The following is a 20,697-nucleotide window of genomic DNA, read 5'->3' as shown; positions in this document are numbered from 1 at the left end:
GGGTTCATTTGCGGACCCATGTTCATAAGAAAAAAAAGTCTTATTTTGACCTCTAGAATACGCTCCTAAAGTTTAGTGCATCATTTCAGATACACCCCGTATATACGAACAGAATAGACCCATATATTATATTAACGACGATTCACTATGCGAAATCAAAGCGTATATACAGGTCGCAGCAGACAAAAGATTTTGTAATACGAGATACATTCATTCTAACCATACTATATGGATTGCGCTGACTAACCAGCACTCATGGTTGTACTCTAGGCTCACCGTACAATCTATAACTATAAGCTGCGAAAACCAAGAAGAAAATAGAATAAAAATTTCTACAACAGGGCGAATTACATTAAAGAATAATTGTAAATTAGTAACGGCCGATATGATAATAAAAACTTCGGGAGTAATAGATACTACCTATCTCCCAACATATTTGCCGGAATATAATATATCAAATTTAAAATTCAACCTAAGTAACACATCAATAAAACCTAATGTATTAGGTGTACAACTTTGCTTCCGCCATTTTTCTATAGATGGCTTTAGCGGTAAGTAGTAGTTGAAATAAATAGATCATAGACGTCATGCAATAAACTTGGGCATCTGTCAACATAACCCCATAGAAACATTAGTCGATTTGTGTCTGCATCATAAAGTTATTCTCGATTGAAAATGTCAGTTTACGAGCCAAATTCTCGTCATTTGCGAAAGGTTTTAATTTTCTGCTTCAATATGAAGAAATCTGCGGCTGAGGCTCATCGAATGCTCTCAAATACTTATAGTGAGGCCGCTATTAGTGAAACAACGTGTCGTGAGTGGTTTCAACGCTTCAAGAACGGTGATTTTCACGTCGAAGACCAGCATAGCGGTGGAAGAGAGAAGGTTTTCGAAGATGCAGAATTGGAGGCATTACTTAATGAAGACTCGAGTCAAAGTCAAGAAGAATTGGAACGATCATTGGAAGTGACTCAACAAGCAATTTCAAAACGCCTCAAAGACATGGGAATGATTCAGAAGCAAGGAAATTGGGTGCCGTACGAGTTGAAAACGAGAGATGTTGAACGGCGTTTGTTTGCTTGTGAACAGTTGCTTGAAAGGCAAAGACGGAAGGGATTTCTGCATCGCATTGTGACTGGGGACAAAAAATGGGTTCATTACGATAACCCCAAGCGCAGAAAATCATGGGGATATCCCGGCCATGCTTCCACGTCGACGGCCAAACCGAATATTCACGGCTCCAAGGTCATGCTCTGTATTTGGTGGGACCAGCTCGGCGTAGTGTATTATGAGCTGTTAAAACCGACTGAAACAATCACAGGCGATCGTTATCGAACGCAATTAATGCGTTTGAGCCGAGCATTAAAAGACAAACGGCCGCAATACAACGAGAGACACGATAAAGTGATTTTGCAGCATGACAATGCTCGACCCCATGTTGAGAAAGTGGTCAAAACATACTTGGAAACGTTGAAATGGGATGTCCTACCCCACCTGCCGTATTCTCCAGACGTTGCTCTTTCTGACTATCACTTGTTTCGATCAATGGCACACGACCTGGTTGACCAGCACTTCCGGTCTTATGAAGAAGTAAGAAATTGGATCGATTCGTGGATCGCTTCAAAAGATGACCAGTTTTTTCAACGCGGGATTCGTACGCTGCCCGAAAGATGGGAGAAAGTAGTGGCCAGCGATGGACAATACTTTGAATCATAAATGTATAACCAGTTTTTTACAATAAAGCCTCGAATTTCGGAAAAAAAAACGGCGGAAGCAAAGTTGTACACCTAATGGTAAAATTAAAGAAAATACAAAATCCGAACGAATTAATGGATTTAAGCACTAGACTGCAGGAGATAACAAAAGAATTAGATAAAACAACAATTATCCATTTTTACAAAAGCAATTTATACATCCAATATCAGGCAGCTTTGCAATACTTATAATAAATATCATAATAATAATATTATGGCGAGCAAAAAAATTGTAAACGTACACCACGCATAGAATAAGAAAGAATTGTAAACGGAGTCTCACATACAGTCTCAAATAGAGAACGTCACTACCCTTCCGTTTTCTCCTCCAAAGGGGGAGGGATGTCGTAACTCGAAATCGAATAACGTAATTACGACCTATAAAAGTAAAAAAGGAGCACAGCGCAAATTCAGCATTTCATAAGCTGTTGCTCGCGCTCCCAAAACCACAATTAAATGCAAGATATGCGATTCATTGCAATATGCAATTAAGACATCGCGACCTAGTACCGAAAAATCACCTACTTTCGGACCATAAAAAGTGAGATAACGAGTACCTCGGGGCCGTATTCCGAAGCTAAGTGGTGACGCGTATACTTGAAGAAACTGTAAGATTCTGCAAGCGCCGATATTGTTACATTGCCGAAGCATCACCGAGCCGAACTTTTGATACGTAAGCTGTACAAATAATTCATTATTGCACGGAATTTTTGTCACGTGTTTCTCGACACTTGGAGTCCCAACTCCTAAGACGAGCCGAACCCTTGGACCATCCCCAAATTCACGTTGTACCCGGAGAGACACAACAAACTACTTACAAGGGACATGTCACAACTGTCCGGAACCGATTTGGTTCTCCTTGAAATATGTTGGTTAACACAAAAATCTAAGAGACACGTATTTTTTTATACGTGCCCATTTTCATGTTTAAGAGGTGGAACACCTTTGAAAAAAAACGGTGTTTTCTTTTGGGGTCGAATATCGTCGAAACAATAAGAAATAGAAAAAAAATTATTAAACGAGAGTTTAATGGTTTGGAAAGTACTTTAAAGTTACAAGAAAAAAATTTTTTTATTTTAATTTTTTTTCAAAAAACCCCCACCACAACAAATTTTTTTCAAAATTTTGTAATTTTTTTTCACTGTATTAATGATTTATTTTTTTCCAAATTTACCCATGTATAATAAAGTTACGTTACAAAATATCATTTTCGAGAATTAATTACAAACGCCTCCTCCGTATATACGCTATCCGTGCTCATCCGTGCTATCTGCGTAAGTAATTATCGTCGAAACAATAAGATACATAAAAAAATGTTTTTAAAAAAATTTTTGTTGTTTTTTATATACTTTATAACTGTATATATATATACATATAATCAGATTTTCTAAAAATTTAGTAATTTTTAAAATGCCGCCAGCTCTGTTATTATTTCTTTGACATTTAATTTCTTTTATGAATAAAGATTAAAGACAATTTTATTGCAACTCATCCACTTCATCCACTTATAATGAAATTATTTTTGAAATTGAATTTTTAAGAAATGAGCGGAGAAATCACTACATGTGTCGCAGCGCTTGCGGCTCTTTGCGCGACACAATTGATATTTCTAGCATTACAGATTATAAAGAATATTAAGAATTATAATAGTTTTTATTATTTTTTCTTAAAGTTATTAAAACTTTTGTTTTTTATCCATCTTTGTATACTATTTCCTTATAATATCTTAAGATTATTCTCTTACAACTATTTTTATTCTTACACTCTTACATCTTGTTTATTTGTAGTTTTGCGCAATAGTTTCTAAACATAATTAATAATGAAATAATTTTTAAATGTTTACATATTAAATTTATGTTTTGTATTAAGCCAGCGGCACACGATGCTATTTTATCTGCTGGATCGCTTGCTTGGAACTGTGATAGCAGTTGTGTTGGGAACGATGATAGAAAGTGACATCACTGAGGGCCGTGCTGCTGACTAGCCTGTTGAAATTTGATAATTGAACACGTGCTATTTTTTTAGCATGTTTCTTTACTGGCTCACGAGAAAAGCCAATCAAGACACAGCCTCAGGTTAGATTATTCTCTGACAAGTCTCGAATGGAAAGAAATATGACGTCTACTAATTATAAATAATGCAATTGCATTTTTTCGCCGTTGTACTGCAGTAGCAATTGCCTGTTCCATATTTATTTATAGGATGCCAGCACAAAAGTCATTACGAACCAGCACGAAAGCTTGCATCGTCTGAAGCCAAGCCAATAACACAGTCAGTAGCATTACCAGCATAGCTGCCCACACGGTGGCAAGCATGCAAATCCAGCTAGCAATCCAGTAGATAAAATAGCATCGTGTGCCGCTGGCTTTATTCACTCATTATACACATTACAATAATGATATTACGAAAAAATTGTTTTAAACATAATGACTTCTTGCACCAAGAACATCTTACTACAGCTATAATATATTATTACCACCTTCGATATCACATGTTGTTGAAGTTTCGTTAAAATTAAATTGTACTGGATTTTCAAATTCTTCTAGTCTTTTGTTCGTATAACCACTTTTAAACCACAAATATTTAAATAAGTTATGATATCGTGTAGAGTTCCTATAATAAGAGTCTGGACACAGTTGCTAGTTCGACAAAACATGGCGTCATAAGTAAAAAAAAAGTGTGTAATGATACTGTAAAAATATTGTGAATATTATAACGATTATAATAAAACATAAACAAAATAAAACAAGTAAGTGACTTATAATATTATAAGAAATAAAGTAAAATATATTTAGAGAAAAAAATTATAATACATGCTGTCACAAAAATCATTTTCTAACCTTTAATATTGCATTCAATGTTCATTATAAGTTACATAAATTTTATATAAAATGCCTGACTGTTGCGTGCCTAATTGTTCCAATTCAACTGAAAAAGGTTTTTCGATGAGGAGTTTCCCAAACGCGGAGCGGAAAGCAATGTGGATAAAAATTAATAATATCCACAGTAGCCATCAATCATCAAAGTGGCAAGCAACGAAGAATTCATTTATATGCGAAGTAAGTAATAAATTGTATGAATAAAAATGAAAATATAAGGGTAATCTTGAATAATTTTTGCAGACCCACTTTTGGACAGGAATGTGGGAAAAAATACGAATTAATGGGAAGAAGAAATATATTATAAGAAGATATCTACCTTACATTTTAAGAACAAAAATTATAATTTTATAAAATTCTTTACTGAAAAAATGGCTAACATTCGTTGTGATACATTGGGTACTTGCTGCAATTTATTCGACAAAATAATGAAACGTTATATTATATTTCGCATAAAAATAGATTGTAAGAAAGGACGATTAAAAATAAGGTTTTCAGTATATTGTTTTTATTTTAATATAATATAATATTTATATATATATATGTTAATATTTTTAACAAATAAAACTGTTAAAAACAAGTTTGTTTCCTTATTGTTCCATTCCTATCACTTGAATAATACCGTGCACAAAGTACAGATTCGAGACATTTTATTGGTTCCGCTATATTTCGTCGAAACCAATAGGAAGGATGATAACTATGTCCAGACTCTTACTATAAGGACTCTAATATCATGGGGATGACAATTGATTATGTATCAGAAATTGCAATTTTATTATATTATTTCGTTCATGCAAATTTATATTACTTTCCAATAGTAAAACAATATCTGAAAATCTTTTAGAAAAATTTTCCAAATTCTAAATCCATAAACATCTAATGGTTGTATTTTCTCTGTAGTGCCTTTTATTATCATAGTAGTGATATGTTTTCTTGGAGGTGTAAAATCCGAAATGATATTGGGGCATTATCCAGTCCATGAATTGATAAGAAGAACGCTATTAAATATTAGGAAAATAAGCTTCTTCTAACCACATTTTAAAATGATCTATAAAAAATATAAATGTTAATTCAATAACTTTTTTTCTCTTTTTAGATTGTTAAATGAAATAGTCATAAAAAGAAATTTATATCTGATGTCATTTTACAGATTTCGATGCTTTTACAATAACATTTCTTGGTTTAAATAAGTTTTTTTCTTCAATTCTTGGTCCAAATCTACCATTACCATCTTTTAATACAATAAATAAAGGTGACAGCAAATCGCCATTACAGGATTATTGGTTGTATCGTGTATGAATGAGTTGTGAAATGAATGATGATATAGATTGCACGACACGTTCTATTGTCTTTACTCCTTGGTTAGATAATGATCTTCTAGAATGAATTTCGGTAAACCTGAATATTAGCGCCGACCTCCGATTTCAATGAACTTGACATATGTTGTCAAGGACATGGCTCTGAGTAACTTGCAAAAAATTTTAGCCGTCGCTCGTTGTTTATTACAAAGTTATTAACAATTAAATGATATGATAAGAACACGTATTAAATGCGATAATCTGAACTTCTCCATGCATGAACGTTATATATTTAACTATTTAGTTGTATATTTAAGTTATTAATTGTATATTTAAGTAATTGTATGGGCGGGGGAAGGACTTTAGGATTAAACCAAATTTTAATTTTAAATCAGAAATAGATTTGGGTTAGGTTATATCTTCTGGAAATGAACCGCCCCCCTCCCCCCGTAGGAGGGAGAGGGCGGAATCCACTGCGTCCACGCATACTTTACAACGCGAAGCGAGGTCCACCCCACAATCCTTGTGTGGGTGGGAAAGTGTATGCATGGACGCAGTGGGTTCCGCCCCCCCCCCTTACGGGGAGGCTCCACTTCCGAAAGATATAACCTAACCCAAACCTATTTCTGATTTAAAACTAAAATTTGGTTTGTGTCCACACATATACTTTACAACGCGAAGCGAGATCTACTCCACAATTCTTGTGTGCATGGGAAAGTGTTGCGAGCTTGTATTCATGCCGAAATATATGCAGTTTTATGTTACAAGCATCGGTCGATCACTATCAATTGTTAATAATTTTGTAATAAGCAACGAGCGACAGCTAAAATTTTTTGCAAGTTCCTCAGAGCCATGTCCTTGACAACATATATCAAGGTCATTGAAATCGGTGAGATCGGCGCTAATATCCAGGTTTACCTGAATTTCCAATTGGAAACCACTTTGATCTGAATTATAAATATTTTCAAATCCAAACTGTTCAATAAGAGGTTTCACTGTTTTCAGAAAATTATCAGTTGTTTTTTGCAAATTAACGGAATCTTCCAATGTTTTTCTAGTAATAAACTTTGTAACTTTTCTTGAAATAATTCGATGGAATTTTTTTGAATCTTGATATCCAACTGTGAGGTGTTTTAAATATAAGATTTAAATTTCCTATTTCTTTTTGAGCTTATAAAGCACATCTTTTTAGATCAATATCATGAACCATGAATTCTGATTCAACAGCTGCACTAAATTTATCATGTCTAAATTTGGAGATGTAAGATAATTTTTCTATACGGCTTTCACCTGATTGTAATTGTTCTTCCTATCGCCTTAACTGACGTTCAGATGAAACTCTTCTAAATTTATGTTGCATTACTTTTAGAAAACGATTCTTTTTCTTGTCATTATTTCTTTCATTAATGTCCCAATTTCGCCAATATTCAACAGCTTGTCTTTTAGAACTTTCTTTAAGAACTTTCAAAATCTGCATCATCATTTGAACATTAAGGATAAGAATTTAAATTATCTTCACTCCATGCTTCTTCATCAACTTCAATTATTTCAAAACTATGTAATTTATAAGGTTCTTCATAATCGAGATATATTTCTTCCGTTACTTCCACCCCATTATAATGAAAAATGCTATCCAGCAATAATTTTTGTATGTTTTCTTTGAATTCTATTTCTGCTTTAGTTACTGACGTTTCTGTTAGATATATTGAATTTATTGACATCAATAAAAGCCTAACAACATTAAGCGGATTGATAATCATTTCCAAAGATGTTAAACTTTGCTTTCTATTGTAATATATAAAAACAGTTTAACAAATTGCACAGATATTTATACTGTCCACTTATACTTATCTTGTCTTATACTTATCTTAAATTATAACATAAGATAAGATATTAGTTTACATATTACAAATTTTCAGAGAATTAAGACATTTGTGATATGTTACAATTCTGATATGAGACATAATCTTCTAAAATCAAGGTCATATATCTCGTATCATAATCGTGACATATTATCAAATTTTCAAAGGTGACATTGTTGAGCAATCCAATGAACTTTTGAAATAAGTATAATATTTTTAAAATGAATTATAACATTAAACATAAGAATATAAGATGTGACTCTACGAAGAAATAAGAGCTTAAGAACGAAAATAGTTATAAAAGAATAATCTTAAGATATTATAAAGAAATAATATATACAGAGATGAATAAAAAACAAAAGTTTTAATAACTTTAAGGTGAAATAATAAAAACTATCATAACTCTTAATATTCTTTATAATCTATAATGCTAGAAATATCATTTGTGTCGCGCGGAGCGAAGAGTCGCAAACGCTGCAACACATAGTGATTTTTTTGTTCATTTCTTAAAGATCCAATTTTAAAAAATAATTTCATTATAAGTGGATGAATTTGCAATAAAATTGTCTTTAATCTTTATTCATAAAAGAAATTAAATATCAAAGAAATAATAACAGAGCTGGGGGTATTCTAAAAATTATTAAATTTTTAGAAAATCTGATTATATATATATATATAAATCATTAATACAGTGAAAAAAAAATTTTAGTGGTGGGGGTCTTTTGATTAAAAAATAAAACTAAACAAATTTTTTTCTCGTAACTTTAAAGTACTCTCCAAATCGTTAAACTTTCGTTTAATAATTTTTTTCTATCTCTTATAGTTTCGACGATATTCGACCCCAAAGGAAAACACTATTTTTTTTCAAAGAGGTGTTCCACCTCCTACACATGAAAATGGGCACGTATAAAAAAATACGTGTCTCTTAGATTTTTGTGTTTAACAACATATTTCAAGGAGAACCAAGTCGGTTCCGGACAGTTGTGACATGCCCCTTGTTAGTTAACTTCATTGATCTAATATTTGTTTTTGAAGAGTTAATTTTTTAACAATTGTTTAACAATTCTTTATTTTTTAAACTTTTCTTTGTTGTGTATATAGGTTTGAATACTTTTTTATATTTATACTAGAGCCTATGGTATATACATTTTTTGGAAATATTTTTGAAGGAATTTTTTTTAGGTTTTATTTTTAAAGAAATTTACAACGATTGAGCAGAAATATTAAACCCCAAACAATTAAAGCTAATAAAACTATATTAGTATACAAAATCAAATTATGCATTCTGGAATGGAAAAAAATGAATAGAATATTTTATCAAGAAGCAGCTTATTTATTACAGGGTGTAACTAAAATAAGGCGACAAGCTTCGGGGACGAGCTCCCCACACCAAAACATGAAAAAGGTTCATATCAACATATATCCGCAAACCCACTGTTACTAAGATACAGCTCAAATAAATGTTTATTAATGAAAAATGAGAAAGTAATATTTACTATTATTTATTTTCAATTTTTAATTGCAACAAATGTTCAAAGTGTCTCCCATTTGATTCAATACACGCATGGACACATTGGATCATGGAACGTCGCACTCTTTCAAAAATCTCAGGGCGGTTGCGAATGGTTTCACAAGCAGCAAAGATGCGTTGGCGTAGCATATCTTCGTTGTCGATTTGAACTTCATAAACTAAAGACTTTAAGTCTCCTCACAGATAAAAATCTAAAGGATTGAGGTCGGGGGATCATGGGGGCCATGCAATTGGTCCTGCTCTACCTATCCATCTGTCGGGGTAATTATAAACAGCTGTTATTTTGAGCTGTATCTCAGTAACAGTAGGTTTGCGGACATATGTTGATATGAACTTTTTTCATGTTTTGATGTGGGGAGCTCGCCCTCAAAGTTTATCTCCTTATTTTAGTTATACTAGCACAACACAACGCGCGCTTCGCGCGCGCTATTTATTCTTTTTCATTAAACATTTTTAACGATATATACACAAAATAATAACTGTCAAAATATGCAATGACAGCCGCTCACGAAGTAAGCGCAATGACAGAACCAATCAACATCGCGGAAAAGCGACAACAATACACTTCGAGACTTTCGAGTATCGACTTTACATGCCTTTTTTAGATAGGAGACTAGCACGCAGAGCGCGCTACGCGCGCGCCATCCACATCCATTACCAATACACTCTAAAGCGCGCGCCATTTATTCTTTTTCATTTAAACATTCTTCACACCTCTCATCGACGCATCATCGACCGCCAATCAGACACGCGGTAAAATGGCAACAATACGTGCGATACATATCGACTCAAAACGCTCATTTCACGCGTCTACATGAGTTTTTTTATATAGGATCCTGTATATAAGAATTTACATACTCGTTCAATTTCAGAAATATTAGCCTGTTAATAACACCCTTAGTGATTCATCTTGTATAATATAATTCTATCTAAATTTTACATTATTTTTCAAAATTTTAATTATACGTTTAATAAATATATGTATTATTGTGTGCATATTGTGTGTCGTAGGTCATGATACATCACTCGTTCGATTATCCAGATTTTAATGCCGAAATTCAATTAGTACGATTAAATAGTGAACATTTCGTGAGTATTAATCCCGCAGTAATGTATTCAAAACCTGAAGTGAAGAATTTGGCGATTTCTACACGAAGATGCATATTTACTGATGAAGCAGACAAAATACTATATGCAAATGTCAAAGAGAGAAATTTAACTTTCGCGAGATATTCATATCACAACTGCCTTGCAGAATGTCGAGCTAGTATTGCAAGAAAAAAATGCGGCTGCATTCCTTATTACTTTCCACAAAATAGTAAGTAGACAAAGCATGTAAGTATAGGAATAGAAAATTAGTTCGAAAACTACATATTATTTGATAGAAAATAGTTTATAACTTATAATCTGTCTTTCTTCTGTCCTATTCATCGTGAAATATGTTACTAAACAATAAACTTACTAATAAAAATAAAACATAATAATCATTTTTATAAATGAAATATGTTTGTACTTTCTTATGTATTTTTGCAGTCAAAGTTAATTGAACCATATGTATTTAATCTTCTACATTATGAAAACGAATAGCGTGCTATTTTACTCTATTTCAATATCGATACTATTATAATCCAAAATAATTCTGTAATTTTGTATAAAACAATTTTTTTTAAATTCAGGTCAGTAACCCTAAGCCAGACACATGAATAGAGATGCATAAGTTTAAGGAAAAATTGATTTTTCAAAAGAAAAATCTATATACATATATGAAAATCTTTACATCCAGTCCCCGGGTCATCTTGCAGTAATCCTTTAACCTTTCGGTCTTATTTTGGGGCCGAAGTCCGTTTTGGACCCAATAAGGTTCCGAAAACTTTTTTATTGGGCTTAAATGGTTGTAAGGTAAATCAAGAAAGGAACATGAAGATTTCCATTCAAAAAAAAGTTATCCGAGCCTTATTGGGCCCAAAACGGGCTTCGGGCCCAAAGTAAGACCGAAAGGTTAAATGGTGACTGCAAGGTGACCCTGGGACTGAATGTAAAGACTTTCATCCGAGAAAAGTGATTCTGAAGCCTTATTGGGCCTGTTGGAGAGTTAAGTAAAAAATGACTGAAACGAAACTTTCTCATTTTTTTGTGTATGTAAGGTTTGAGATAATCCGACTCAGTTAATATCGATGTATACTTTATTAAACCGAATTCAAATCACGGCCGAACAACAATCTGAGGGTGCAAACCCATGCAGCGGAATAGCGTAACGCGGAACAAGAGCGGAACCAATCGCGAGCGTTCCGCAATTTTCGCAACGTGGATTCCAAGGCCGATATAACATTTGTCGTACGACAAACTTTTTAAGCATATTGGTTGACTGCAAAATAGAAACTTTCTTGAGTCTCTAGAAATTAGCTAATCAATGCGCTTAAAAAGACATTAATATGTGTTATATTATTACTGTAATTGGTCTTAGTTTTGCCGTCAAACAAACGTCAGAAAATGACGTCTCGTGGATGTGACATATCGACGAGACATTTTCGGGTCTCATGAGACCTAACTTAGGATATTTAATTGGTCATCTTGTGATCAAAATTTACTGTCATTGTGACGTCAGTTTGATACTTGGGTGGACTATTACATGACTGTAACAATCATATAACATTTTAGTAACATGTTATATTCATGTTATATAACTGCAATTTTGTATGAGTGGGAAATTACAACTAACGTGAATGTTACATGTAACAAATACGTTATATTACTTGTTACATTCCGTTTTATTATGGCAATGTTACAGTTATGTATCTGTGTTTGCTGGGTAATATCGGCCCAAGTCTCTACATCCCCATGAAGCGTAACGAGCGCACCGCGGACCAATGCGCAACCAATCACGAGTCATTATTTCAAAAGGGTTAAAATCACGTTGAAACTTATTTAACTTATTTAACATTTTTAATCCATATTTCCAATAAGAACGCATTCATTTCAATATTTATATACATAATAATAAAAAACGACCGATAAAAACAATATTTAAAAGTCATTTTAGAATCGTTCTGTTCATTCTGCTTGCGCTTATTCCGCTTCATGGGGATGTAGGGACTTAAAATCCACGTAACGAAAATGACGGAACGTATGTATGTACACATATACTTTGTTAAATTGGCAGCGTAGAGCAATGTGGTCAGTACAGAAACAGAGATAAATTATTAATTATTACAAGTTATTACTCATTTTTGAGAGATAAATGAAAATTTTGAAGTTAGCTTTTATTACCATGTGTATATGTATAGATGTGTATGTACATTACGCGATCTGCGAAACCTATTCCGCTAGAAACTACTGAAAACGAAATGAAATTGCGGAACGCTCGCGATTGGTTCCGCTTTCGTTCCGCGTTACGCTATTTGTATGGGTTCGCACCATAGACATAGTATATCTAGATCGAGTGTTGAGGAGTGAGGTCCAAGGTGCACGTAGAAAAGGACATACTCTGTTCCGTGCTCCTTGCGTTCTCTCTCACTCACATGTAGCATAGCGAAAGAGTACGCTATGCTACGTGCGAGCGAGAGAAAACGCAAGGGGCACGAAACAGAGTATGTCCTTTTCTACGTGCATCTTTACCCCCACTTCTTAAATAAAGGCAAACGCTCGATCTAGATATACTGTGTCTATGGTTCGCACCCTACGCTCTCATTGCACGTTTCCCCCACTGATCTATATATCTGGATTGCCGATCGCCTTTGTTCTTAGGACTCAAAAGCGTCCCCAAATGGACGCCACCATCTTACCCGGCAATTTGCCTCCGAGCGTGGGAAACTCAAATGAGTTTGACTAAACTTAAAACCACGGTCTATGTAAGACTGTAACTGAAACTTACATTTACATAACATTTTTGCTGTTATTGATTTAAAAAATCAGGATTAAACGGTGAAATAGATCATAAAATAAACCAAAATATTACAAGATTTTATGTTTAATAAGACAATAATTTTTTATTCATTCAATAAAGGTTACTATCATACGTTTTAATTGCGATAATATAATCAACTTGTCGTGATTTAAAGAATTTTGGATTATTTTTTAATATTTACAATTTCTTAATCATTTTTTGTGGGTCTTATAAATAAAATATTTGCAAATATAGAGAATGTTACTATAATTGGATCTTCCTTTTCGTGTGCAGCTGTTACAAAGTTAAAAAGAAAGTTAAAAGTTAAAAAACTGTTAAAAAGTTTATTAAGCGGTATCGCGCACCTCGGGCGTGTAAAATGGCGGACCTTCAATTGAGTATATTGCCAGGAGGCCTATCAGCAATCCAGATATATAGATCAGTGGTTTCCCCGTAGACTAGCGAAAAAAGACTAGACTAGCGACACTGCTGCCCTCTTGAACCTACTCTGCTCATTCTAGTACATGCTCTCTGTGGTGCCATCGGCGCGCGATTCAAATCAACTGTTTCAGTTTGTCTCACAGTTCGGCCCTTCCTGACCACTCTGTCCATTCTCGGACACAATTATTATTACAAAGTAGTGAGAATACAACGGTGGGTTACAAAATATTCTTAAAACTATTTTCTTATCTGCTAAGTTTTAGTTTTTGACGCGTAATGCTAACTAGGCGATTTTGTTTTGAGAGGGTCGGATATTGTTGACTTTCCACGTTCCTTCGTAGGGGCACCGCGATGATTGGGAATTCTCCACATTCCTGACTACATATCATTTCGAAGAACTTTGGCTATCTCGTAGGGTCCCTTAAACTCGGGAATGAGTTTCTTTGGCGCACCAGGGATATTATCAAAGTTTTTTATTCCCACGTAATCGCCTTCTTTATACTGATGTGCTTTTTTCCTGCTCTTATCAAAATAACGCTGATTATACTCTTGACTCTTGAGATTATTTTTTTCAGCTTTCTCACGAATTGTTTCGAATTGTACTCTTTAATTCCGTCGATGCTCGGACCTCGTTGATTTATTCCGAATAACAAACGATTTGGAATATCTCCGATAGACTTGTTCATCGTATTGTTAATTGCGAACTCTGCTTCTGTCAGTACTTTATACCAATATTTCACGATGGTATTGTCGACTATTTTGGCGAGGAGTGGACCCAGTATGCGATTAATGCGCTCGACCTGCCCATTTGCTTTCGGAGAAACTGTGGCTATCAGTACGTGTCGAACGTTATTTTCCTTGAGAAATTCCTCGAACTCGTTTGAGGTGAAACTGGTTCCTCTATCACTCACTATCGTATGGGGGCGACTATAATTCGCGAAATGTTGCCTCAAGCTCTCAATTGACTCTCTTGCAGCCGTCGTCTTTGTAGCATACAGTTTCGTATATTTCGTAAATGCATCAACAACTATCAGGATATGTTACTTTATCAAGTGTTTTCTGTCTATGGGTCCCATGTGGTCGATGTGAAATGTCTGAAAAGGTATGTTACCTTTAGGTATACAATGCAGAAATCCCTCTGACTTACCTATGCATGGTGAGAACGCAATGCACTTCAAACAGTTTCGAATATGATTTTTAATCTTAGTGCGCATTTGCGAAAACCAGGTCTTGTCTATAACACTGTACGTCTTCTCCGGGCCAAAATGACCCAGTTCATCATGATACTTGAATAATATATGACCCTCCATTTTTTCCGGCATGTAAAACCTTAAATCGTTATCTTTCTTTTTGTACACGAGTCTATTTCGCATCTCGTACTGTTTATCTTGCGTTTTCTCGAGTTTTTCCCGTAGTCTTCGAATTTTGGGATCGCGACTCTGACTTAATGCTAACTCTAATTCGAGTGGGTTGTCCTCAATCAAGGGCACCTTGAACGCTCACCGCTTGAACACCGTAAACGCTCTTAGTCGCGCCACGAATATCCATCAATCAAAAGGATATTCGTGGCGCGACTAAGAGCGTTTACGTGTTGCATTTTAGCGCCGGCTCTGTGCTCTAGAACATAATCATATTGCATAAGTTCGATCGCCCACCTCTCTATTCGCGGATTTATCTCTTTCTCATCTAAAGTCATTCTCAATGATGTACAGTCTGTGACAATCTTAAATTTGATGCCGTGCAAATAGATACGAAAACGACGCAGCGCGTAAATGACTGCAAGTGTTTCCAATTCGAAACTGTGATAACGGCTTTCAGTATCCGTTGTCCTTTTGGAGAAGTACAAAACTGGGTGAAACTTCATGTTTTTTTCTTTGCATAAGCGCAGCGCCAAAACCGTGCGAACTGGCATCTGTGTGGAGTTCCGTCTCGTCATGAGGGCTGTATATACCGAGTACAGGCGCCTCTTGCAACTTCTATTTTAGTGTCTGAAAGACTTTCAGTTGTTTCCCGAATTTGAATTCCACATTCTTACGAAGCAGCTCGTGAAGTGGTTTCGCGATGACGGAAAAACCCTCAATGAATTTCCGGAAATACGAACCCATTCCCAAGAAACATTGCAAGCTTCTCATGTTTTGTGGAATCGGATATTCCTCGATCGCCCTTACTTCCATCTCACTCGGCTGGACTCCGCTCTCAGAAATACGGTAACTTAGGAATTCTACTTGTATACATAAAAATCTACACTTGCCGATTCCGAGTTCCAACAGATTTTTGACCAGGCATTTAAATAGCTGTCTCAACACTCTAAAGTGGTGCTCTACGGTAATGATTGTGACCAATCTATTGTCCATATATACTACGATATCTCCGGTTCTAATTAATTCTGTTAACGCTTCGTTTACGAACCTCTGGAACCTCGCTGATCCCACCTTGAGCTTGAAAGGCATCTTCCGATACTCGAACACTCCGAAAGACGTCGTAAATGCGGTATACTTTACTGATTCGTCAGCAATTCGAATGTGAAAAAACCCGTCTTTCAGGTCAAGGATACTGAAATATTTCTGATCTCTGAGTACATTGATTTGATCTTCGATTACGGGAAGAGGATAGTTATCTCGACATAGAACTTTATTCAATACGCGGTAATCTACGCAAAGTCGAAGTTCACCATTTTTTTTCTTTATTAGTATAATCAGAAAGGCGAACTCGGACTTAGTTGGCTGAATTATTTTCCTCTCAAGGAGATCGTCTAATATCCTCCTCAATTCTTTTTTTTCGAAAAATGACACTCGACGCGGATTAAAATGAAATGGTTTCTCCACTACAGGACTTTTCATAGTCGCATCCGGAACGACTAACACTGTCAGATCATTTATCGTTTCGTTGTAGAGAGTAATATTTAAATGTATATGCCCGACTACCCGCAACGGAGAGTGATTTATACCGTGATAATTTTCCGAGGGCTTATCGAACGGCTCTACCGTTTCTTCTGGGACAAGACTTTCTTTTATGAAGCTAATCTTACTACCTGTGTCCATCAACGTATTTAACCTAATTTTCTGGTTGATAACGGAACAGCTTATCTCATAGTCAACGTTTTTGAAGAACGTTTTCTTTTCCTCTACACAGCCTGAGACGTAACAGATTTGATTCTCCTCTTCGTTGACCATTGCAACCTGCGCTGATGATGTGGCCCTCGCTGAACAGTCCTTGGCTATGTGGCCCATCTCACCACAATTGAAACATGAGCCCTTCTCGCGCTTTGGTTGTCGGCAGTCAGTAACCAGGTGCCCCAATTTGTTACAATTATAACAACGAGGACTTTTGAGCTTTCCTCCTTTGTTCTTCGGCTGCTTCTCTTCTTCCTTTTCCCCGTCTTTCGAGGAATCAGTTGATTTTGTGTCGTGCCAACCCGCCAATCGTGAGTCACGTTTCGGATTGTTTTTTACTGTCGGTCGTAGCGGTACTTTCTCGATCACCCTCAGCATTTCTTCTTTCTTCGAAAATTCTTTCATCCTTGCCAGATCCTGTAAATGGTCATTCGGAATGCCATCGATTAAATATTCGACTATTTCTTCCTCGTCGATAGGGACGTCTTCCGCCAGAATTATCTTGTCGTAAAAATAATCTGCGAAATTCTCGGATGGATTCCACTCTCTCGCCTCGAACTTCTTTTTCAGCGCTACGCGTAATCACAGTATATACAGTAGCGCAACTCCCTGTCGGCACCTTTGATGTTAGTGTTGGCCAAAACGGAGTGCTCATGCGCGAAATAGGTAAGTTGGTTGGTAATGCCATCTGAACATCTCTCGCTTACTTTCTCGTTTTTCGTTCTCTGAGGAGAGGGGTTCATTTGCAGACCCATGTTCATAAGAAAAAAAGTCTTATTTTGACCTCTAGAATACGCCCCTAAAGTTTAGTGCATCATTTCAGATACACCCTGTATATATGTATATACAGTTGTCTACAAAATGTGTCCTCATCCCGTATATTTCGGAAACGGCACAAAATTATGAAAAACCGCGAAATATATGTTCGATTATTTCGAGGGACTACTCTTTTAAGAGGGTTGGGGGAGTTATCTCCCTAAGGGGGTTTCCCTGGGAGCCACAACTCAAAAATTTCGAATGGAACCCCCATATTGTAGCATATCGTTTGAAAAAGCATAAAAAAAGAAAATTTTTGGCGCAAACCGGTTGATACGTTGACCTGTTCAGGAGTTGTTTAGGGTCAAAGTTCGCAAAAGCCAATTTTCAAAAAATCGTTACTCCGATTTGGAAAATTCTAAAAAAACATTCGAGGTATGAAAGCGTTCGTCTTTTTAAATATTTTATAAATTTTTTCATAAAAAAATTCAGATTTGATTTTGGTTTTATAAATAAAAAAGGAAATTTTCATCATCTTGTCATCTTGAATTTAACAGTTTTTTGCGTACCCTTTTAAAAAAAACCAAGGTCAAATCTGAATTTTTTTATGGAAAGGACTTAAAAAGATAAACACTTTCACACTTCGAACGTTATTTAAGAATTTTCCAAATGGGAATAACGATTCTTTGAAAATTGGCTGTTTCAAACTTTGACCCTAAATAATTCCCAAACGTATCGATCTCTGGTTTAAGCCAAAAAATTTTCTTTTTTCATGCCCTTTCAAACGATGTATCACGATATATGGGGTTCCACTTGAAATTTTTGAGTTGGTGTCCCTGTGGAATATTCCCATAAAGAGACACAAATCCCCTAATCTTTTTAAAAGAGTAGCTCCTCGAAATGATCGAACACGTATTTCGCGATTTTTCATAATTTTGTGCCGTTTCCGAAATATAGAGGATGTAGACAGATTTAATAGACACACTATATATATATATATATATATACCACAAACTACTGTGGTGGATAATGAATTAATTCACGGACCGTACCTTTGGAGGGCTCTCAAACAATTTTGATCAGTTTGACATTTTTGACATTTTTTGACTTTTATTTTTTGTATTTCCGTTCTTACTTACTGACTATTAATTTTAAGACTTTTGACCGTATTTTACCGATTTTTTATTACTGAAGAGAGTCCAGTCGTGGACAGAAACGTTACGTTTAATTTTTTTTATATTGTTACGATTCGAGTTTTATATATTTGTGATTGCGCTTATTCGTTAGTTTAATTAAGACTTGCGCCTTTATTTTATATTTTATATTTATAAGTTTATTTATTTTTTGTTGTTTTGCGTGCTCCTCAAGCCTATTTGTGTACTTGTTTTGATCTCATAAGAGCTTTGTCATTATTTTTAATAAAGGAGTTATTATTGAGTAAAATCTGGCCAATCAGCACCGACCTTTAGTCGGACGAACGTTAGTAAGCCGCGCGCCTGGCGTGCGCCGCCGCCGCCGTAGCGGCGGGTAGAGTTCTATATAATCAGAGAAGCGACAATGGCGTTCCGCTTGCTGATTGGCTGACCGCCACGGGCCCGTTCCACTTAACGACCGCAACGCTCACGGTATCATTTCATCTTTGTTGTTCATCGGAAGTTAAGCAAAGACAGATAATGCTCGCGAGCATTGCGATCGTTAAGTGGAACGCGCCCTATGTTGGCGGTTAGTTTGCACGTAGTGAATCGTACATGCAAACTAATCGCAACCGGCGTACCGTAAGCGAGAAAAAAGTATATTTGTAATGTTATTTAAAAAAAAACATTTTACACATCTCTGAGACATTTTTAAGATATTTTAGATTACAAATGGATAGCTGCGGGCCCAACATGGCGATCATGGGAAGCATGGAGGGGGTAACGATGTCGCTTCTCTGATTATATAGGACTCTAGCGGCGGGCGCTCACGCACACTACTAGACGCGTAGCTCATCGACGTGCGCCCGGCTAAAGGTCGGCGCTGATTGGTCAGACTTTACTCGATGATAACTCCTTTATTAAGCGTTACAAAAAAAATGATTCAGGACTTTTCGACTCAGTTTTTGGTAAGGAATAACGCTATATGTACTTAATAGGCGTTTGTTGCGTGTCATCCTGTATATATATATGTTGTGACGTTGCCGTCTCGCGCGCGTCCGCCGGGTACCTCTCCGATCGAAAAACGCGGGCTAAAGGGCCGCGCCAGTCGAATAATTGCGAGAATCGTACCGTTACCTCCAAAGAGGCATCATTAATTGAGATTTCGAGCTTAATATTAATTTCGTTTATGATTTTTTTTCGTATGAATAATTCATTCCCGTTGCGCGAATTAGCTCCTGTTCGTCGGCGCAATTTACACCCGCGCGACGGAGAAAACGAGTCGGCGGCCGCGTTTATCGCTCAGCCGCGAGACGGTAGGGTGTTTGATAATAATCGCCCCACTCTAATGTGCAGATAGAGCGGGTTAAACCGAGTAGGAAAGTCCTTTACCATTTTGCGATTTTTGTAATAATTATTGAAAAATTAATTAAAAAAGATTGACCAATTCACGCGGGTATAAGCGCACAGCAAGAAGAGACAAAAGTATGCGGTCGCTAGACGCGCGACGAAGTTTTGGGAGGAGCGCTCTACAAATGACAACAGTTATGTACAAGCGGTACATAACAATGGACTCTCGCGTCCTAGCAACCACACATCAATGGGTTGTCCCTTTTTACTGCGCGCTTATACTTACGAATTGATCAACCTTCTTTAATTAATTTCTCAATAATTATTACGAAAATGACAGGATGGTAAAGGACTTTCCTACTCAGTTTAATCCGCTCTATTTGCACACGATGGATGATGCGACGACTCCGGATACCCTGTATATATATTATCTGCGCGTTTGATTCTTACTGGCCTGAAGAATTTAAATTGTATTTTTCACATAAGAGCCGTATCAATTTTTTTACTTCGAATATAAAACAGATATTATCATTTTTAAAAAAACATAGCACAAAATAATTAACATGTTGTATATAATATGATTTTTATACATACATACAATCAATATTTATCAAATGTATACTTTTGATAGCTACAGAAATCATAAAAAAAGTTGTTTTATTTTTTAACTTTTTTTATAAAATACATGTACATTATA

General features: G+C 35.6%; 1 protein-coding gene across 1 annotated transcript in view; it reads left to right on the top strand.

Annotated features, from left to right (window-relative positions):
• LOC115238149 (sodium channel protein Nach-like) overlaps positions 1 to 20,697 on the top strand; it is a 132,300-nt gene that overhangs the window by 61,347 nt on the left and 50,256 nt on the right. Inside the window, exon 6 of the mRNA XM_029811734.1 lies at positions 10,336 to 10,642. Coding sequence (XP_029667594.1) covers positions 10,336 to 10,642 — 307 coding nt within the window. The remainder of the gene's footprint in view (positions 1 to 10,335; positions 10,643 to 20,697) is intronic.

This window comes from Formica exsecta, unplaced genomic scaffold, assembly GCF_003651465.1.
Source record: "Formica exsecta isolate Colony F162 unplaced genomic scaffold, ASM365146v1 scaffold322, whole genome shotgun sequence".
NCBI lineage: Eukaryota > Metazoa > Arthropoda > Insecta > Hymenoptera > Formicidae > Formica > Formica exsecta.
Note: the sequence above shows the minus strand (reverse complement) of the source record. Positions and strands in the feature narration are given on the sequence as shown.